The 22,409-nt window shown below is 43.1% G+C and overlaps 1 protein-coding gene across 7 annotated transcripts in view; it reads left to right on the top strand.

The window, feature by feature from the left end:
- The first annotated feature begins 364 nt into the window (after positions 1 to 364).
- LOC135447606 (integrator complex subunit 6-like) overlaps positions 365 to 22,409 on the top strand; it is a 49,595-nt gene continuing 27,550 nt past the window's right edge. For 6 of the 7 annotated variants that reach the window (XR_010440222.1, XR_010440223.1, XM_064712596.1 and 3 more), the window contains exons 1-2: positions 10,363 to 10,594; positions 10,678 to 10,755. Coding sequence is in view for 5 of the 7 variants with exons in the window: in XM_064712596.1 (XP_064568666.1) it covers positions 10,484 to 10,594; positions 10,678 to 10,755 (189 nt within the window). In the remaining 2 variants the exon portion in view is untranslated. Of the gene's footprint in view, positions 462 to 560; positions 598 to 10,362; positions 10,595 to 10,677; positions 10,756 to 22,409 lie in introns of those variants that run through there. The other variant, XM_064712597.1, reaches the window with a different exon arrangement.

Genomic DNA, 22,409 nt, shown 5'->3' on the forward strand with positions numbered 1-22,409 from the left:
CAGCTTGTGCTGCATTTGGAAAAGAACACATTTGGCTATCACTATCAGGACATAGGTCTTTCTATTTTCTGTATTTCGCTCTGCCATGATGTCAGGCAGTATCATCAGATTTAGGATCTTGCTGCCCTCTTAGCACATGAACCCCTGGTTGCCATAGCCTTGCTGGATTCACATTTTTTAATGCCTCTTTGATTAACCATTTTGATACAGCTGGGCCTGACTCTGACTATCATCAGCTGCTGATCTTCCTGAGTTCATCTGGAGTTTCAAGTGATTGATACCTCAGAGAATTAAGCTCAAAGTGCACCAGGCGAGACTGCCTAGAGCTAAAATACCCACAGTCAAAGCCCATTAACTGAAACGTCTGTGTTTCACTGAAAGTGTCTTTGGAAAGCTGAGGCTAATTTTTCCTTTCTTACCACCATTCTAAAGTGTTCTGCCTTGATACACTAAGATATAATGTACTGTTCTGTTTTTAAAGCAGTCTGATGGCTAAATACTTTCTTTAGTGCTAATTTCTGAATTTAAAAAGTTAACTTCTATTTTTATGGTGATTTTAGTTTTATCAGCTGATTGTTCTCCTGAGACATGATTCAGGTAAGCTGCTGTTATGTGTATCAAAGGGTAGTTTATGGTTTCAATGCATTAAGTTATGTATTTTGCATCATAGTGATTCCTCCTCAAAACAGCAGGAACCTTGTCCTTGTAGAACTGTTTTTCTCTCTGCTTGTCTTCCTTCTGATCTATGCTTGTTTTTTCGTAACTCCTTTTCAAAGGTTTATTCCTTTAGCTTGTCTCCATCCATTTTCCTGCATTTTATTTTCTGTTAAATAAACATGTGAGTACGGATGAGACCTGAGCAAGTGGAGAAGGGAAAAGGCTTTGTGAGCACTTAGCTGGAAGCCCCAAGGCATTGTGCTGAGATACAAACCCCTGAGGGGCACAGTCCAGTCTCAGAAGACCCACAGCACCAGGGGTCTGAACAACTCTGGATCCCCCTGCCTTTGTGTAAGTCTAACCACTGCCTCTATTTTTCATTTTAACCTGCTCCTAAACTGAGAATACAAGTGCTGTGGAAACCTTGATCCACCAGCAGTTCATCACAGCTTTCCACTGTGCCACACTGTCACTAGGCTTTTGATGTCTTCCCCCTTGAATTTTTAATTTCATTTCTTGTCAATATACATATACAAGGCCTGTATTGATTACCCACCATGTCCTTTTTCCTTCCTTCTTCTTTCCCTTTTCCCTTCCTGCTTCTTTCCCTTTTCCCTTCCTCCTTGTCTGCTGCTTTCTTCTCTCCTCTGCTCTCCTGCTGGATGGTAAAATGAGGGAACAGGATGTGTGCGCTGGGAGGAAAGGGAGATGGCACAGGGGGTGGCAGGAGGATGGGGCTGCTGGGGATAAGGGACAAGCTGCCTGTCCCTGGCTCGGTGCTGATGCAGAGTGTGTGTTGTGACATGGGAAAGGGCTGGCACAAACTCCCTGTTCACTTGGATTTTCCTTGCAAACACAGTGGGTTTAGCTGAATAGGGAATAATTGAAGTTTGAAAATGTTTGGATGAGAATTGGTGTTATTACAGTTGGTTTTTTAATAAAAGGGTGAGCATAATCATAATTGGAAAATTTCGTCCTTTATATGAATGTTGAATATAAAATCTTTTATTGCAGATACTGTTTTTTAAAAATTAAACTGAGTGACTTCAGGGTGGAGTTTCTGGTTTTTCTGTTTGGTTGGTTGGTTTTTCTTGCTGTCTGAGGTAAATCATTACTTTCACTTGGCTATGGAGACCAGTTGTTTGGTTGTCTTTCTTTTTTTTGTAGAACGTACTGAATTATTATTTGGGACTGACAAGCATTTTGATAAATAATGGGGGCAGCTACATTTTCTACCCTTTTTAAATATGAGATAAATGCTACAATTAAATACCAAAACATAGGATTGAAACTTTCCTTGGTTTAACTTGAGCTAACACAATATTCTCTCTCTGCACAATTATAAGTGTGGTTGCTCTAGGGAAAATGTGGGGAGGGTTGGATTGCAAAGCTCTGTCAGCAGCATCTCTGAGGGAGTCTGCTGGAAGTCAGAGTCGGGCAGGAGAATGCAGAGAACGTTTCTGCTCTCGGTGATGTGCGACCCCGGGCTCACAGAACAACAGGAACTGCCACGCTGGTTCCAGGAACAGCGCTCAGGGAGGGAGGAAAAGGCCACGCACCGAATCATCGTGACTTGGTGCCTCCTCCCAGCTCGGGGGAAGGGTTTGAAAGCACAAAAGTTTCACCAAAGCTACGGTGTTTATTTGCTGTTGATCACACCGTCCCCCATGAATTTCTTTAATGCCTTTTAAAATCCATTTTCAGTCTCCACAACCTCCTGAGGCACTGAGTGCCACAATGCAATTATGGATGGTAGGAAAGAGTATTTCCTTTTGGGTGTGTCTGTTTTAAACCTGCTGCTAAATGCCTTTGTTGGATGCCCCCTCAGCTTTTGTACTGCAAGAGAAAGTGAACAATTACTCTGCATTTACCTTCTCCATTCGGTTTTACAGACTGCCATCATTTTCCTCTGCAGTCATCCTTTTTTTCCAACCTGAAGGGCCTTTGTCTATTTCATTTCTTCTTGCAGTGAAACTTCTGTATCTCAAAAAAGATAAATGTGAGCTTTTTATTACTCCTCTCTTTTTTTCTCCATTCAGACAAAAGTGTCAAGGAAACCCTATACAGGAATGCCATGGTTAAAGGTTTCTTTGGTGCTTCTTTGTGCCAAAGTCATTAGCTTTTGGCTCTTGGAAATTACCAAAAGGTTCTGAAAGGAAGAGAAAATGTTGTTCTTATAATCCCCTACAGTCTGAGATTGTGTTCATATACAAAACTAGGTAAGAGAATGCAGCAAATAAACAGAAGTGTCTGGGTTTGAAGTTCTCCTTTGTTGCCAAGAAACCTTCCAACTTAATATACAAAAATTGAGTGAGTGTGAGGAAGTGACAAAACTGGGACCTGAGAGTTCAGGAAGTTCAGTAATTCAGTCTGTACTGAGCAAGGTCGGCAGCACTACCAGGACACAGCATCTCCAGAGAGAGAGGGGCTGTTTTATTCTGCTTAGTCCAGAATAAGCACAGTGTCTTCTATTATGTCTAAATCTGAAGGGACAGCGGAGTAAAAGAGAGCACATTTTTATTTGAAGTTTCTGTGCTCCTATCTGGCACAAATACTCCATCTGAGAGAGACAAATGCAAATGTCTCCAGATCTGAGCACAGCCATCTGCAGGGAGCACCTTGCTGTCCTTTCAGTCTGGCAAAGTCACAAAGCTCCTCCACCTTGTGCCCTTTTTTCCTACCTTGTGGTATTCGAGCTGACTCTTCAAGACTCTGTACACCTACTTCTTGCTTCCTGCTGTGTCTCAGTTCTTTGGATTTCCCATCTGCTGTGTGCTGCTGCCAGTGCTGCTGCCCTGCACTGTCTCCTCCTGCCATCTCCCCTTTCCATGTCCCTACACTGAGAGCTGCTCTCAAAAGATGAGGTTGTGTCCCTGCCTAAGGTCTTCCTGGAAAATTGTTTCTTACAAACAAGATACCAGATATTTAAGGAGAGGAGCTTTCACTTCTTCTTCTTCACTGTCTATCTAAAAATATATACATTTAAAAATATATGTTTATAAAAATATATATTGAAGAATGAAAAGATCTTTGTTTCATTTTCCCATGCTCTTGCTTTTTGCTGAGTTTCCTGCTAAGCTCCCAGTGCTGCTTGGGCCTTTCCATCCTGTCCCGCCTCGTGTTCTTGTTACCACCCACTCATTAGATCATGGCTGAAATTAGCTGCTGAGAACTACAGGGCAGGGCTGATACGATTTTGTTGTTTTTTTTTAAATAGTGAAAACAACAAAATTAGCACTTCTGCAACTGGGGCAACAAAGGTAGGAAACCATGGAAAGTGCTGGTGAACATCTGTAAAAGAACCAGTAAGAGCTCACGAGGCACCTTGTGTTCCAAGTAGATCATTCTGTTTGCTTTTGTAACTCTCTTTAACGATAAATAGTCTTTAGGATTAAATATGGGATTCCTTTGGGAGAAAAAATATTTTGTGAAAATTTCTTACAGTAAAATGCAATTATAATTAAACAATTAAATCATGATAAACATACTCCTGTCATGGAAGTGTTTGCTTTCAGTAAGATGATGATGATCTCTTAAGGACATGTTGGAAATGTTAATATTCATCCCTAAATGATATTTCCTGTTTGGGACCAGTAAGTTACTTTAGGTGCCCTGAGCACAGAGTTAACATCCCATGGAGTGGTGTCCCATTAATATTTTGGAGACTGTCCCCAAATATTTTTTAAGAGACAAGGTGCCATGCCAGTGAGGGACAGTGTGTGTTCCCAGTGCAGTGAAATGATGGTGAAGGGTGGAAGGTGACTTGCTGAGCTGAAATCAGAGGGCTGAGGCTTCCAGCAGGGTCTGATCTGCTTTGGATCAGGCACAAGCATCATGTGGAGTGCAGTCAGGTTAGCTAAACTTTCTCTGTGTGAGATACTTTGAACTCTGCAAGGGAGAGTTTCTGTTGCAGGCAAGCCATGTATATAGTAAAAAATCATAACTGTGTCCAGAAATGAAACAGCCAAGTGTGGCCTTTTGCTTTATGATAAATCCTGTCAGTTCAGAGCAGGTCCCCAGCCCATGAGTATTCTTTGCCATAAAATAAATTCTGATAGGTAATAGATGGAACAGTGTGAACTTCTCACTTGGTGGCACAAATCTGTGTAGCACAGCCTGGGAAAACGACTCCCCCAACCAGTCCCTGTTGGCTCCAGTCTATTTAAACATATGTATTTTCAGGTTTCAGTTCTGGTAACGAAATGCTGCTTTTATGACTCTTTCTCACAGGAACCCAGGCAGAAGGATGTAGTTTTCCTCCGAAGTGGCAAGTTTTTAGTCTGTCTTTATATTTTACATTGTAGAATGTAACAAAATCCAAATTCTACCACTTGTGCATTCATTTAATTCATATTATTGCTTTCCACATTGGTAATACTATGGATTTTTTTTCTGTTTCGTTATTTTTTTTTTAATGCCTTTCATCCCAAGATCCCAAGCTGATTTGGCCTGATTCCCAGGTACAGCTTAGCAACACTTAGCATAAGACCAGTAAAAGGAAGTAACGGGGAATTTCACGCAGTTCTTGGCTGGCTGTCAATTCAAATGCACCTACAGTGGGAGCATCCCCTGCCCGTGAGCCCCTGCTCCCCTGGCTGTGACTGCCTGATGCAGGGCTCCTGTCTCAGCCACAAATCCCTCTCTCTTACCCCACAGAACAAGCTCTGTTGTCTCCCAGTGTTTATCAGCAAGAGATGATAAATCTTTCCTAGGGGAGAACTTGGCAGGACATATGGGGCTTGGGGCTGGGGCCATTAATCTGATGATGTTTGCTGCTGGATCACAAACATGCACTAGGCTGAAGCACACACTTTCGGTTTTGTATCTCCCTGCATAGGTATGTGCACAATTTTAATTTTTCTTTCCTTATCTTCTGAGGTTTAGAGTAACACAATTCTCCAGTTTGCTAAACAGGAGAAGGTTTCAGTTTCCTTTTCAGCAGCCAGAACATTTTTCAAACTTTTATTCTGAGTGTTGTTTCTTCCTTGGCGAGACTCTTGGACTTTGAAACCTGTTCTCATATGGAAAGCCTTGCCTATCTGGAAATCTGTTCTGGCTTGCTTTGCTGTTCAAAGTGCTGCTTCGTGGGTTCATTTCATGCCTCCTCGGAGACATTTTGTCAGAATTTTGCTTATCTACCAGTATTGCAAAACGATCCCCCATCTTAGGCAACCAATCGCTTCCTCATCCCCTTCTCATTGGTCTTTTAAGCAAAATGGAAATTAAACTGTCTGCTGTTATGCAGGCTGTGGATCTGGCTTTCACCTTTGGACTCTGGGCAGTATTAGCTGTGCTTGCATAAAAACTTTGCAGGAAGAGGAAACCTTGCTGAACTGTGCACAGCAAAGGGTTAACACATCTGAGGGAGAAGGGGAGAAAATCAGGATGGCTGGACTCTGCCCCTTTGCTAAGTGGCTGCTTTTTCTGAAGTACATGGAAGACAGATGGAAAACCTCAGAGTTGCCCTGAATTATCTTCCTGAGCATAGAGCTCTCTCTTTTTGTAGTTAAATATGACAGTTATAGTGCAGTATTTATGCACAGTCAATAAATCAGCAGAAAACGTGCTGCAGTCAGGGCATGTATCCATAGTCTGTTCTTTATATTTTAGCTGAAAATGGAATTCCTGAATTTGCTGAAGCTTGGAAAAAGAAATTCAGGTGCACATCTGCACCGGAGACTTACACAAAGTCTGATGGCTCACAGTAGCCAGGGTTTGCTCCTCAGCTTCCATTACTGTCCTCCCATCTGCAAATCCACGTTCCTGAAAAGCAGTGAAAAGGCAAATTTTGAATCAGGCTCCTAAACTCTTGAGTGGAATCATTGCAGAAAGGAGACAGAGCAAGTGAAAGGGGCAGAAATCTTTAAGGATGAGCTACAATTTTGTGGAAGTTTGTAGTGTAGTTACAAAATAGAAAAATGGTCTTGCTGAGCAATATCCTGGAAAATACTGGTTTGGGGGTTTTGTTTGTGTTTGTTGGTTTGGGGTTTTTTTTCTGTTTTGTTTTTCCAGAAGGGGCTGTGTGACACACTGGCAGAAGCAGCCTGGCCTTTTCTAGTGTGTGGCTTAAGAGCAGCTAACTGCTGACAGGGGAGAATATTTTGCCCTGATACAGCACACACAATATCACAGGACTTGAATTTGCTCAGCTTCTGCCATCTTGAATATAACTGTGAAGGAGCTGTTATATATTATTTTACTTTCTTACCTTCCACACCCAGATCCAGCTGCACACAAATTCTTTAGGTTAACAGCAGATTTCACCTTTCTGAAAGGGACAGCGCAGATCTATGATTGCCTAAGAGCTAAACCCTTCTAAATTCTCACTGTGGTACTGAAAAATAGACCTTGTGTGGTGCCATATAAGTCCCTTAGATGTGGTGACAGCCTCTTTTTTTGTGTGTGATAGGGATCATACCTCCCAGCTCCCAGCATGGATTAATCTGTATTTTTGTAGTGATTTAGCAGTGACCATTTCTGTTCTGGCTGGAAGTGTTTTAAATTAAGCAAAAAGTCATCAGGGCAGCTGTATTACATGACCAAGATAGGGAGCCACCACAGCAGAGGGAGGTTTGAAGGGTTTAGCTGTTGATCCAGATTTTAAGTAGATAATTTCTGCCTAATGTATCCAGTGTGCCCCAAATTCAGGTGGATAATCAGTGCCAAAGCTGAGCACCTTCAGTGTCTAAAGCAGCATGGCTTCTGTCTCTCAGGTGTATTACTTGTTCAGGGCAGAAGGCAGCTAGGTGAGAAAAAAGTAAGATGAAGCAACGTAAAAGTGTTAAGAAACAAACTGTTAGTGCTAAAATCCTGTTAGAGGCAACAGCTTAGATGTTAAGCTGTGTTAGAACAAGAAACAGAAAAATAATACTTTATCAGCACATCAGGGAAAAATACCACTGATCTGTTTGGTTCAAAAATTGACTAGAATTAGCAATCCAGAATCCTGTTCCTTTTTACTATGGGATAGACTATCTACACAGAAGTTATTTCAAAATATTTAATTATAGGAGAGCTTAACCTGCTGTACCTGTTGTGATTAATTTTCCCATAAAGACAATTTCTTTAACTATTGCAGCTGAAGAAATGTAGCAGATGAGCATATTTTCAATTAAAGACCAAGAAAAGTTTAAACTTTATGGAGATGATAAATGTCCACTGCCACAGCTGCCAGAAAGTCAGCACTGAAAAAATAAACTGTATGGAGGAGGAGTAAAAGCCACTCTAGCTGTATTCATGCATGTTAGCAACCATGGTGTCTGTAATCTCAGGAATAAAAAGTGTCTCATTAAACTAAATAAATGTCTTGCAGCATATCTAGAAGATTGCTAGACTTTAACTCTTGCAGTGATCAGCTGGAGCAGGATCCAAAAACAAGATCCTCAAGAGAGAAAGAGGAAGAGTATGTGAAGCTTGCCTGCTGCTGCCCTTGGAAAGGTCAGCCTGTGAATTGGCAAACAAGAGTTTCATCTTGACCTTTAAATACTATGTTTGGATAGCAAAGAAGCAGCTTTTAGGTATCTGGTGGTCTGGAATTATAAAAAAAATGGTGAGGATATGAACTTGTAATTGTTTAGCATTTCATAGAGCCAGTCAGGGAGGCTGCAGGACACGGGCATTGGGCTGCCAGCTGGAATTGGCTGAGGTCAGCTGGAGGCAGAAGGAGTCTCTGAGCTCATCTGGCTGCCATGAGAGCAATGCATAGGTGGCCTCATCGGGTTCCCCGTGCCAGGACCTGGCGGTGTTAGGTGGCATCTTCTACCAATCCTTCAGTTTCCATTCAGGCCTTTGCAAATCCATTCCCGTCCAGGAGTTATCTTTCCAGGCTAACATGCAGCAGTACAAAAATACAGTATCTGCATTTTTATCTTATCTATAGAGATTCAAATCCCATTTGTTTCAGTCTGGCTCCATTCATGTGCACTAATGACTTGCGTAAAAATATTTATCTGTTTATCCCTCCTGGCCTTTCTGCTATGATTGTTAAAATTCAGAAACCTTAATTGCAGATACACATGCACAACTTATGGAGGGCCTGGATAATGGAATGGAGTCTCCATGTTTGACAGGATTCTTTTTCAACTATTTAACTTACCTACTTTTGGTTCAATAGAATTAATTAATGAGATAATGTTATTTGAAAAATATCTGCAGAGGTTTTTTTTAAAAGACAATAGTCTTTCTAAAGTCAATATGGAGATGTGGCAAGTCCTGTGTGCAGGTGTTGGGCTTTTTCTGGCAACAAAAAGGATGAGTACATCCTGAATCAAATTAGCTTACATCTCTTGATTATTCTGAGCAAAATGGTATCTTTACCAACATTTGTATTTTGTAATGCTTTGTAATGGGGCATTAGAATTCACCTGTCATGTTGTGCAACAACAGTATTGTCCAAATGCTTCACAAAAACGGAGTGAGAACTGAAACTGACTCTGCCTGCTGTTGAAATGAATGGCAAAAAAAAAAAAAAAACGTGGAAAAAGCCTTTGAATTTAAAAGCACTGGAAAATATTATCAGTTTCTTTATTAATTTAAAGTAAGATACATGCTGGCAGTGCTTCTTTTGTGTGTTTTGGATTTGCTCCTAGAAGAAAACAAGCATTCATGAGTGCACATAGTGCTAAATACTTCCTCAGCCTCCTTCCCCTTATCTGGTTGCTGTCGGTGGTGGCTGCCAGGCCTGTTGGAGCAGGACACCTTGAACAGGAGGCTCAGGGAGAACTTTATTTCTCTCCAAAATTTCCTGAAAGGAGGCTGTAGCCAGGTGCAAACTGGGCTCTTCTCCGAGGCAACCAGCGGCAGGACACGGGTACATGGCCTCGAGCTGTATGGGGAGGTTTGGGTTGGACATTAGGAGGAATTTCTTCACAGAAAGGGTGATTAGAACAGGCAGCCCGGGGAGGTGATGGAGTCACCGTTCCTGGAGGTGTTTCAGGGAAAACTGAACGTGGCACTCGGTGCCATGGCCTGGTTGACAAAGTGTTGGGCCATCGGTCGGACTTGATGATCTCAGAAAGACTTTCCAGGCCAATTGAGTGTGTGATCCCTCCTTTCTGACAATACTTTTTTAAAATTTATTTTTCTGAGTGGTAGGAAATATTTTAAGGTTTATGTATTTTTAGTTTTGCCACAATTAGTTTGTTGCCATCCTGCCTTGATCCGGGTACACTGAGGTGCCCTGTCAGTGTGTGATGGCCAAATCCAGGCACTGCCTGTGGGAGATGTTACCTGACCCGGGAAAGGATCGCATATGGGGATTGGGGATTCAGTGCTTAAGTGAAACCTCTGGAGAGCAGGAGCTGGGCCGATTATGTCACCGGGTGAGCTCTGAGTGGCTTCGCTCGGGTCCCCGGAACCAGCACACAGCTCCTGCATACTCCCCAGCCATGGAGGGCTGCGGGAGCCGAGGTCAGGCGGCGGCGCGGTGACTCAGCCGCGGCTACCGGGGGCACACGGCGGGATCGGGACGAGGGCCGGCCCGCGAGGGGCCGGGCGGGGCGGCCCCTGGAGCGCGGGGCGGGGGACCCCGCAGAGGGGCGGGGCGGGCGCTGTGTGTGTGTGACAGGTGCGGCGCGCGCGCGCCCGCCGCCATCCCTCTCCCCCCCCTTCCCTCCCCGCGCGCGCGCGCGCGCCGCCATGAATATGCAAATGTCGGTATAATTGCCAGCCAATGGCGTGCGCGCTGGTCACATGGTGCTGGTGGAGGCTCAGGGAAGAGAAGTTGAGTCCGGGCGAGCTCGGGCAGCGCCGCCAGAGCCGAGCGAGCCGCGGGCGAGCGCCGCGCCTCCTCCGCAGGGAGCCCGCCGGCCGGGGCTCTGCCTGGACCATGCCGATCCTCCTCTTCCTCATAGACACGTCCGCCTCCATGAACCAGCGGGCGTACCTGGGCACCAGCTACCTGGACATCGCCAAGGGCGCCGTGGAGATCTTCATGAAGGTGAGTGCGCGGCGCCGGGGGAGCCGCCGCCCCCCTCGCCCCCTTCGCCCCGCTCACGCCGCTTCTCTCCTCTCTCTCCGCAGCTGCGGGCCCGGGACCCCGCCAGCCGCGGCGACAGGTACATGCTGGTTACGTTCGACGAGCCGCCCTACTGCATTAAGGTAATGACCCCCCCGGCCGCCTCGGCCCCGCGGCTGGGCCGCCCTTGGCGCGGCACGGCCCCGTCCGGCCCGGCGGCGGCAGCAGCAGCTTGTGAAGATGGCGGACATTTTGCTTTTGTATGGAGGAGAGAGGCTGAGGGCGCTGCTGAGATGGAGGAGGGGGGGGGAGGAGACGGGCGGGCCGTGATTCACCGCCCCGGCGCAACGAGGGGCGGCCGCGCTCCGCCCCCCGCGGGGCGGTGGCTCCGGCGGGGCCATCACCGCGCTCGGGCTCCGCGCAGCCCGAGCCCCCCGGGACACGCGGGCAGGGTGGGGCGGGCCGGGGCCGGTTACCCCTCACGGCCGCGGGGCAGCGCGGGGGCCCGGCCCTGGCGCCGCTGTGGGTGTGGGACAGCACCCGCGGCTGTTTCCGCCTCTGCGATAGAAGGAGCCCCACTCGCTGTTGGGGCTGTGTGTCCCCGTGCCCCGCTCCTCCCGCCCCATTCATCCTGCTGGGCACGGTAGCCTGCACCAGTTCCGTGGAAGGTGCTCGCAGCCGCTGCTCCGTGCAGCTCCGTGGTGAGCTGGATGTGAAGCCATCGAATCATCGAGGTTGGAAGACACCTTTTAGATCACCAAGTCCAGCCATCAACCCCGTACTGCTACTGTAATTCCTAAACCACTAAGTCACATCATCCACTGCCAGCCTGTTTAACACTGCTAGGGACAGGGACTCTGCCACCTCCCTAAACAGCCTGACCTCCTGAATCCTGAAAATTTTCTTTCTAATATTTGATCTGAATTTCTTCTGTCCCAGCTTAAGGCCATTTTCTCTGGTCCTTGCTGCAGGCACAGCAGAAGAGACCAGCCCCTCTCTCACTGCAGCCTCCTGTAAAGGAGTTGTAGAGAATGATGAGGTTTGCCCTAAGCCTCCTTGAGAGTAAACAAGTCTTGCCTGGCTGGCTCCTCTTGTCCCTGTTGTCTCATTCCTTGAGTTTGAGGCAAGTACAGCCATGCTGTTCTCCACTGCACCACGAGGTTTAGGCAGAAGTAAAAACAAAAAAACCGCCATGGTGCTGCACCCCTTATACTGAAGGCTGCAGCTTGCTGTTGGAAACATCCTAACTTAAAAACACTTAAGTAAAGTGTGTCACAGAAAGCATTGCTGTGGGAGTTTTAGAATCCTGAATAGTCCTGGATTAAAACTGTATTTACTCAGAGTATTGCACTACTTGTAATAACTGTTGACACATGAAGTTTATGTACAAATACATTGTTGGTCATCCTCGAGAAAAAAGGAGAATACTCTAGATCTCCCAGCTAGAACTTCTTGAGATGTTTAAGAAGTAAATGGGCTCACTGGTGCTGTGAGCTTATTCACTAATTCACATCATTGATAATGAGGAAATGTAATTATCATGAGCTATGAATCTTGGCTCCTTTCATCAGTAATAAATTTACACAGCTTTCCGAAGTGACAAGTCACAGAGTAAGTATTTATTGTTTTGTATTGCACCTTTCATTTTCTCAGAAGAAGGTGTGGAAATAATTTCTGTGAATTGAAATCATCCTTGACTTACAGAAAGTTACTTTCAAAAATCCTCCATCTGCCTAGGAGAAGTGTTTTTTAGACACAATGCACACACCATTTTCCCAATGCGTGTTTGTGCCTGGATGCAAACCCTAAGTCTTTGTTATGCCAGTGTTAACTGGATTTCCTTTGTCCTAGATTTCTTCTAGTTTTGTGTCAAATATTTCACAAGTGTATCTTGTGTTTGAGGAATGAACTTGCTCCCTGCAGTGACAGCAAGCACACTGGTGATTTAATGAAAAAACGACTTTGCTGCTGGAGCTCTGTGTGGTAATGCTACAGGTTATTACCACGTCTGTACTCAGATTTGCTGAGGAAGATCCTTGTGTTTAATAAGCATCTGTGTACATTCTGATGTGCTAATGAGCATCTGACTGTTGACAGTTTTAGTAAATAGTAATTGAAATAAATGGGGCTGTGATACCCATCATAGCATTCAGTCATATTTAATATACATTAAATAGCTGAGGGAAAGGAAAAGTACTGTGCTGCTTGTAACTTGCTAATGCTTCTTAGAAATTTTTATTTCTGCCTTTAGCACACTGCTTTCTAAATTGGATCTTAAACAATCTTAAAATATTTTTTCAAAAATTAGTAACTTTTCTAGGAACAGGCTGCAGATTCAATAAATATCTGATTATAGTAATTATGATCACAAGTGCAGCTCAACTATTGCGTAAAGACTTCATGGAATAATGAGTGTTACTGGGCTGTCATCATGTCTGTTCCTTGAGCAGAGAAAGCCTCACAGCAGTGATGACTCCCTGGTTGGAGACTTGTTCTCAAGACCTGCTCTGGTATTTGTGATGTTCCCTTGTTGTGTTTTTTAACAATCACAGTTGTGCCAGGAAAACTTCTTGGTCCAGGCCAGATTCTCTATGTCTTACAGAACATGCCTGTAAAAGATATAAAATCTAGTGTCTTTACTAATGCTGCTGCAGTTAAATACTTTGTTTCTCTTGATTTAGAGAAAGTAAAAACAAACCTGGCAAGTGAATGCATTTTGCAGGCTTGCTTTCCAAGTATGTGCAGCAGTGGCTGCTTTATCCTCTTGTTTTCTTGATGATTTATACTAATTAAATTACATAGTTTTTCAGATAGTTTACCAATGAAGCACTTGAGGGAAATAATATGGTGGTGGAGTTAGGACCATCTAGAAAGCAGAGGAATTACAGGAACTTGAGCTTTGGAGCAGGGGTAGCTGAGATACGTGCCTTGGGTTGGTTTATTTCAGAATTTGTTTATCTGTAACATTAAAGTATTTAAAACCAACAGCACTGGTTCACTTTTGATGGACAAGAATATATCAAGAAAGTATTATGCACATGTATTGTGCTAATGGAAGAATCATGCTATTGCACAAATGATTTGCCAAAATCTGTGAAAGTAAGGTGCTGTTTTTGAAACTGTCTTTAGTATAGATGGTTTGAAATGATTTACAGGACCTGTTGATTCTGCTTGGCTGCTTGTAGCTCTCTGCCATTTTTTAAACATGGAATTATTTAGTCTGTCAGTTTGCAGTGGGGCTCTGCAAAGAGCTGTGATGACAAATGTCCAAACAGGAGTCAGGATGTTGTCCTGGGAAGGTGGGGACAGGAAGATGGGGATGGCAGGAATCTCAGCCCCACTCTGGCAGCAGATTCCTCTGGAACCTCGTCAGCTGTTTGGCTCCTATTTGTTATATAATGTATAGGTGGTGATTTGTGACAGCAATTACGGTGCAACCATTTATAGCTCTTACTTTGTTTCCAAAATACTCTACAGAAAGAGACAAATATTTAATATTTTAAAAAGCACGTTATGAAATGTATTAACCTTGTAATTGTCAAGTGATGTGATCCTGTTTAGGTCAGTGGAAAAATACCTGTACATTCTGTTAGATGTTGGGTCAAACTCTCATTTCATGAACTAGGAGGTAAAATTAGTATGTTACTTCATGAAGTAAGGATGTTCAGCCTAATGTTTTTAGTGTATTTTTTAGATTGAAATTGTGATAGGGTGCTATCAAGTGAGTCTTTCTAGTTAGTGCCATGTTAACATGGAAGTGAGCCAGTCTGTTCTGGTATTTGGGCATCTGATTTTGGGTATTTGGCATGCATGGGAGGGTAATAAGGTGTACAGTAAAGCACCTTTGTAAAAGGTGTCTATTATTACTAAAACACTAGTGCCTAAATTTAGTTACAGAAGGAATTTATTTCCAGTGTGTATCCAGTTGGACAAGAAAAATGGCTTCAGGAGCAGCCTTGCTGCCTGGCAGGGTGTTTGATGTTCCTGTCCTTCTGGCTAAGAGAAGTGCATTGTCCTGCTGAGGGAACACAGTTCCTGATGTGTCCTTGTTGCGAGGACTTGGTGTCCGGGGATTGCTGGAGCTGCATCTTGCTCCATGCCAGCCCTGCTGTGTCCTGGTGCTGCAGCACCTCCAGGCCCTGTGTGCCACCTCACCCTTCCTGCAGGACGTGGCTGTTCTGGAGTGCCTGGCCAGGAGGGTGGCACCGTGCCAGGCGTGGCACTGCCCCAGCTCCTGGGATGGCCCTCATGGCCTTCTGTGGCTTTTTTCATAGATTTACCCAGTAGATTTTTTTTTTTTGAAATCATATAAATTTCAGCATCCTCTGAATATAAATGTTTCTCTGTACATAAGCACATGCTGTGGTGTAAGTAGGCAGAATCTTAATTTTTTTTTTTTTTTGTGAAGTAATGGTGCTAGAGTAAAAGTATAGAGCAAAGAGAACAGTCTTCTCACCTACCCTTTTCCCTGCAAGCTTTTCTTATTTTCCAGTGATGTTTCGGCAAGATCTATCTAGATTTGTCTGAAAATGGAGCTCATGCCAAAATCTTAGCCCAAAGAGTTTTTGAAAAGGAAAGCAAGGCTTAACTCTTCATTTATTTTTTCCATTCTCGATTTTTGTGGAACCTCACATCCTGCAGTTTGTGGTTTTCTTGTGGATTTGGGCTGTAACTGGCGAGTTCAGGCCCAGACCAAAAAGACAATGGTGGCCTTATGTGAAGTTATTGATTAACTGGACTGCCCTGTTCCCTTGTGACTGATATCTGGCTGCTGGCAGTGATATGGCCTTTCCTCAGGGCTCAAGGAATATTATTTATTATCTGGTCACAGAAATATGACTTCTGTTTTATGTTCTTCTGAGACTCTATCGTCTGACCTTCGTAAACGATCTGGTCACAAGTCAGAGGACTGAGGGAACATAAGTTATATTCTGAATTACATATTTTCCTCCTTCTGTTGTGTTATACTGAATGCAAGAGTCAGCTGTGACTGCACTGCAGAAAGTCTCCATGAGTTTGAGTGCAGAAATATGTAGCTGTCTAAGAAGGAGCTCAGATTACTTTATACAGTGTGTGTGAAACACTGCACTGTTTGAGATGTGCAAACTGGGACTGATGGATAGGATGCCTTCCAGTTCCACTGCTGTTCCCTGCTAGCCTGAACATATGTTTCAGTGCTAAAGAGCTCCCTTGTGGAAACAGCTCTTCATGATGGACTCTGAGCAACCTCTTCTTTTTTACCCTGAAATTCTGGAGTTGGATTGGGATATTTTAGAGGCTGGAGCAGGAATTTATAGAGGCTTTTTTAAACATTTGTCAAAGAGTTCTTATTGTATGTAAATAACCTGTTAATTTATGATATTGAAATAGTGCTTCAAAACTGGGAGTTCATAAGGTGACACTTGAGGAAAGTAACTTTGCTGTCTTCTATTTCAGTGGCACAGAAGCTTCTGCAAGCATTTTTAAATTTTGCTTTCATGGAGAACCTGTGCTGCTGCAGAATGGAACTGATTGCCACTCACTCTGCACAGGGCAGAGTGAGTGAGCTGTGCTGCTGAAAGAGAGATGTGAGATCTGTTTGTCTTTTTCTGGAAGAAATTAGATCAGAGCTCCTGACTGAGCTGCAGGGAGAAAGAGGAACCCAGCCATGAAACCTGTTGGGTTTGAGGCAAAGATCTGCAGGAATGCTGCCTGAGGTGGTAGCAAATGCATTTTGTGTTTTTCCACTTTTGTGGAAAGGAGGCAAACATGAAGGTTACCTAGTAAGCTTAACTGTAGCAGCTGCACAGAATAAGCCTGAGTTGATGAAGTTTTTACAGGAACATTTAGACACTGAAAATCATTGGGTTTTACATATAAAAGATCTGACTTTTGGCAGGCATGAGTTCTTGGTGGCCTGTGCTGTGGAAGGGCTGGTGTGAGCAGCTGGGAATACACTTGGAGGTTTGTAAGCTGGCACTGGGGTGTGCAGGCAGAATTTTTGGTGCAAGGCAGATAGCAGCTGCAGGGGCAAGAGGGAGGCTGCTATCTGAGAGCTGAAACGGGGAAGGAGAGCTGAGCTCAGTGGGAGAGGCCTATCTTTGTCTCCAGATACGCTGTTAATGAGGTGCACACTTGGTGAAGCCACTAGCCAGGCTTGTTGGAAAGGGGGAAAAAGGTGCTGAATGTGGGACTGAGGGACTGGATGGAGAGTAAGCAGCACACTCAGTGTCTGTTCTTGATAGCTAATTCAGAGACTACTCTGTACTTGTTCAGTGCAGAGAGATAACCATTCCTGTTCTACCACTACACACTTCTTGGGTCAGTTACAGCAGTATTTTTATTTCTGAGCACCAACATCTTCCATTGCCTGGGAAGTACTGCACACACCTCTCCTCGGTGTCTTCCACTGTGCTTGTTTGAAGCTTTGTTGTGAAATTTGTGTGTTTTCAGAGGTTGTCTTCGTGCAGAAATGACTGGCAGGTTAAAGCCAACAATTGCTTTTCCTCTGTTAAACACAATGACTTAAGGAAGAGAAACAGAAGTCTGTTGTTTAAGGAGCACTGATGCAGATAGGATTGTCTAATTTTTTTTGAGGGCAAAAGAAAATCAACTCAATACTGTTTGAGAATAACCACCAAACAGTTTTTACACACTTCTTTCAATTTAACTGCTTTATCACTTAAATCTGACCAAAGAATGTGTACAAAAAAGTTCCTTTTTTAAAATTAGGCATCTATTCTGAAATTGGATAATTAATGCCATAGGCAGAAGGTTCTTGTTGGTGCAGGTGGTAGGTTTGTATTTTACATACTGCAGTGTATGTGTCTCAGAATCTGAAAACATCTAAAAATGTATTTTAGTAAAATCTTAGGAATCATCAGTTGGCATCCCTGCAGCAAGCAAGGAAGTACTGTAGTCCCTTTTAGCTTATAAAGGTACTAAACTGATTCCTGTAGAGAGTGTCCTTTAAAAAGCACATTCCCATTCCTGAGAAACATCATACTGGGTAGTGTCAAACATGTTAAAATGCTTTTAAACATGCATAAGCATGCTGCTTCACTTCTTTGTGTCCTGGTTGTGAGCTGTAGTAAGCAACCTCTTCCAGGAATTGGTGTAATGAGGACAGAACATTATAATGAGGAATTTTGTGAAAAGTAATGTACCTTTTGCTTTTAAAAAAACCCAAAGCAGTAGTAATCAGGGTGATTCATTCTTCTAAAAGGTATAGTTTTGTGCCTTCTGAAATTGAGGTATTTTGTAAAAAATCAGATTCATGCAGGAACTTAAAGGTGATGGCTAAATTTTTGAAAGGAATTGATTTAAAGGAAGGACAGTTCAGAAATTAACTTCTTGATAGATATGAGGGGCTGAACTCAGCTTAGCTGTCCTTTTTATTATTATAATTCTGAAGTAGTTAAATACTGGAACTTGTTCTTTCACCTGCTGCCTGTCTTCACAGAAGGCCAAGTGTGTGTTGCTGGGTTAGTTCTTAATGAAAATATTTTAACTGGTTCTGCTCCTACAGGAATCTGCAGAGTCAAAGCTTGCTTTTTCCTGTGAGGTGGGTTTCTGCTTTGTGCTGTGCAGTAGATGAGATGCCAGAGGCCTTGAATGGAAACCATCATCTGTTGTTCATAGATACTATAGCAGTTTATATTTTCATCTTTTTATTTGGGTCTTTATTTGGGCTTGGACACATTCAAAGATGTAAGCCCTTAAGACTACAGGATAAACTAGACAAAAGTAGATAGGTTTGCATTAAGAGGCTTTACTCATCCTCAGTGCAAAGGTCACTTTTATTTTAAAAATAGAAGCTTAAAATCAAACAGTTGAGTTGGATCTCCCGAGTTACATTTTTGTAGGGAGGTGTTCTGTAAGGAGGAAGGTGCTTTGTGAAGTTGGTGGTTCCTGGCACATGGAGTCTCTTTTGTGCTGTTATTATTTCAGTCTCACTTAGAAGTTGAAAAAAGACATTTTTGAAAGATGCCTTTTTTTGTTGGTATATTTATGTAAAAAGGCCTGGGCATTGCACCCTGGCTGTGTGGTGTGGCTGTAAATATGCACAGAGCACACCTGTGATACCTTGAGAAGGGGCATTCATTCTTTTTTAACTTGATGAGAGCTATGTAGTATTTGCTTGGCTCACATTTTAACAGTGGAAAAAGGAACTTCTACCTTGTTCACCCTTGCATATTTTATAACAGCTTGCCAGGAGGAGCTATGATTTGCAGCAGTGGTGCAACAATGATGTTTTGAGCTTGCTGTGATCTAGCAAAGATGTATCTGAGAGCTGTCTCCTGCAGTGTTCTCATGGATCCAGTGGGAAGCAGCACGTTCTGTACCGTGTGACCTGGGCTCTGCAGCTCAGTGCAGCTCCATGGCCCTGGCAGAAGGTTCCAGAAGGCTTCAGCCTTAGTGGTTCTCTTCACTGTCTGTATTTTGAATGCCTGTATCCTTGATTTTATTTAATAACACAGGCTAACAAAAAACCCCAAAACAAATAACAAAAAGCCCCAAAAACCAAAAAACCACCACCAAAAACCCCCACCAGAAATAAAAAAAACCAAGCAATGTGAAGAGCAGCTGGTGCCGTTCTGATTGCTACTTAAATAATTTTAAATGCAGATTGTTACTTAAATAATTCACTCTTGTAGATTGACTCTTGGAATTTTTTCTTCTTTCTTAAACTTTATTTTTACAGCTCACCTCGTAATAATGGAACTCTTATGCTTTTACACCCCCCAAAAATATAGCAGGCAATAATTGAAAGGAATTTTTTTACTTTGTATTTTTTTCTGGCTAATTTCAGAATGCTTAAAAAACACATAGCAATCCATTTCAGCTGTAAGCAGCATGTTTTAGCATCGAGGTTTTAAGAATGTGCCCAGAGATTAATTCTTGTAAAGGGACTCTTATTGTGCAGATCAGAATCTGGAGTTGCCCATAGACTTGTATGGATCTGTATATTCATTCTGCAGAGCATTAACAAAACAAACTTTATTTTGGTGTAAGAACTGAGATCGACAAGGATCTCTGAAATGTGAACTGCTTATTATCAGATAGGTAAACAACTCTTGCTTTATTTTTAAATAGCTATTATTATTACTATTATTATTTAATGTCCCACGCAGTTATGATTCTTTCCTTGTGTATCTATGCAAATTTCAGCATAAGCAGCACTAGATTTATTGAATGTTATTCTAGACTAAAAAAACTAACAGTTCAGAATGCCTTAATTTTACTTTTTAAAGATAAGGCAGTTGTTGGTTTGTGTGTGTTCTCACAGATGCTTTTAAAATCTTAAATGTGTGAAATAGTGTTTGGAAAAGTAAGGATCTTGATAAGATGGATGTTGTGGAGCAATTAATTGGACAGAAAACAAAGATCCACAGTGTGGTTAAGCTGGTGTTGCTATGCTCTGCTTCTAAGTGAGTATAATGCATTAGCACTGGTCTTCATAGCTTGTTAATGGTTCAGCCAGTGAGTTTTGATTAAAAAAAAAAAAAGTTAAGCTCTGCTTTGTGGGAGAATGTGCATCTGTTGAGGCAGAACACTTGGTGCCTTTAGCTGCTGCCAGGGCCCCGGTGCTTCTCCCAGGCTGGGATGGGATGGGAGGGCTGGATCTGGACCATGTGCCCTGCCCTGGCCTGGGGGAGCTTTCTCTAATCACAAGAGCTTAAGCCCAGGTGGTTACTTTGGTCCAGATGACTCTTGCATTAAAAAGAAATCCAACCTTGCCATCATCTGAAATAAAAATCTGACCAATAATAATGCTCCCAAGGCCACCAGTGTATTTTTGGCTGTATAAGAGTGAAGTTATTTGCTAGGCTGGCTGATTGATATTTCATAAATCAATTGATCAATATATCATATATCAATATTCATTTATATTTTCATGAGTATATGGATTTAATGGTCATCTAAAGTATTTTCTTCAGAGCAGCATTTCAGACCTGAATTGAGGAAAGCTGGTGATTAGATGACTCCTTCTAGATTCTTGAGTTTTGAAGTAAATTTGTAATACCTGTAGCACTTTGGTGTGGTGCTCTAGTTCTGTGATGTACTTTTGGAAGGAAGGAGGAAGGAATGTGGCATTTTGCAAAATAAATGTGGAACATACTGTGTTATTTCCGCTCTGGGCTGCAAAGATAGATTATCATCAGTAAAGCTTTTCCACTTGATTTCCCAAAACGTGCACTGAGGGATCCCTTGTGTTGATACAGCTACTCTGTAACCTCTCAGCTGCTGCCTTTGTTCCTTTGGCTTCTGCAGCCATGCTGAGTGTAGGAAGGGAGCAGCAGAAGGGCTGAGCTGGGGCTGGTTGGCATTGAAAGCACATTTGATAGGCTGAAAGAGCAGCAGGCACTGTGAGAAGCTGAAAATCTTTGATTGAAATCTCTACATTAGTGCAGTTGCCCTCTCTGCAGTGTTTGGATAAGATGCACCTATAATGGTATTTCTGCAATGACTGCTATGCTGCTGAGCAGGAGCATGGAGCCTCTTGTTGTGCTTACTGTGCTAAGGCTGCAGACTGTGATTGCTTCTGTGTTCCCTCTCCATTAAGCTGTTGTGTGAAATGTAGCTTGTTCTGCTTCAGCTCTGTGCTGAAATATCCTGGCTTCTCGAGTGTTCCTCAGAAATAGGTGCTTTTTAATTAGATAGTGTTTTTCTATTTAAATAAGAATGCTTTTTGGAACAGGGTGATCCTATGATCTCTTTGGTATTTATACTTTCCTTTCTTCATGTGTTTCCTTTTTTCCTTGTACAAGAAAAAGTGCAGTGAGAGTAACTGTCAAAATACATGAAATACTGATGACCAAAAAGCTAAATCCAGAGATAGATTGAAGCAGGAGCAGCAGGTAATAAATAAAAAGGTAGTGTAGGCTTTTTTCTTTCTGCTTGGCATTGATTATTATCCCTTGGTTCCAAGCAGTTTCCAGCTTTGAGTTGTTCATACAGCTTCTGCATTTGGCATTCCTATAGCAGGTGCTGCTTCTCTCTAAATGCTGATTTTAACAAAAGACCCCAGTACTTGTTTCATAACTGGAGCTTGAGAACCTCTCTGCTCGTGTTTTGCAGGGGTGTTGTGCTTAAAGATTATTTGAGTTGTTTGTAACACAAACATCTTGAATTCTTCTTGAAGGAAAAGTGTTTCTATGTCTTATTTAATGGTGAAGTCACCTTGAAAGGACAGGGAATTGCATGGTGTAGTTTGGCTTTTTGTAGTTGAGCTTTCTTTGGGTTGGGTTTTTTTATTTTAAGGTTTCATGGAGAAATACTTCTTTCTATACAAGATGAAATAGTTTTCTGTGTAGCTGACTGCCTGTAATAAAAACTGGCACTTACATGCTGTGCTAGAATGTTGTTAACATTCACTAATGTGCTTTAGAAAACCAACTGGTTCAATCTGTCTCTAGAAATTATTCAGTCTGATGGGTGCAGGTACAGGAGAGTTCATCTTAGAAATGTGCAATTGCAGGAGATCTCCTGGCATCTCACTTCAGACTGCAGCCCTTCCTTGCAGTGCAAGGCCTGCATTGCTTTGGGGGTAGGTGAAACTGGAGGGTGCTGCAGCTGAGGGGTGTCCAGGAGGGGCTGCAGTGTGGCTGTTGTGTCCCCAGGGCCAGCTGGAGGTGACACCTTCCCTGCACTGTAGTGTGGGTGAGGACAGGAGAGATCCTGTGTTATCAAGGTCCATAGAGTGCCCCAGAGAAAAAGGAAGAGTTGTGGTGCCTGGAGGTGGATGGAGATAGAGGGGTCTGCAAAGTGACACCTTTCTGCTAAAAATCTGGTGTCAGACTGTTTCAGCTGTGTG

This window comes from Zonotrichia leucophrys, chromosome 4A (genome assembly GCF_028769735.1).
Source record: "Zonotrichia leucophrys gambelii isolate GWCS_2022_RI chromosome 4A, RI_Zleu_2.0, whole genome shotgun sequence".
Lineage (NCBI taxonomy): Eukaryota > Metazoa > Chordata > Aves > Passeriformes > Passerellidae > Zonotrichia > Zonotrichia leucophrys.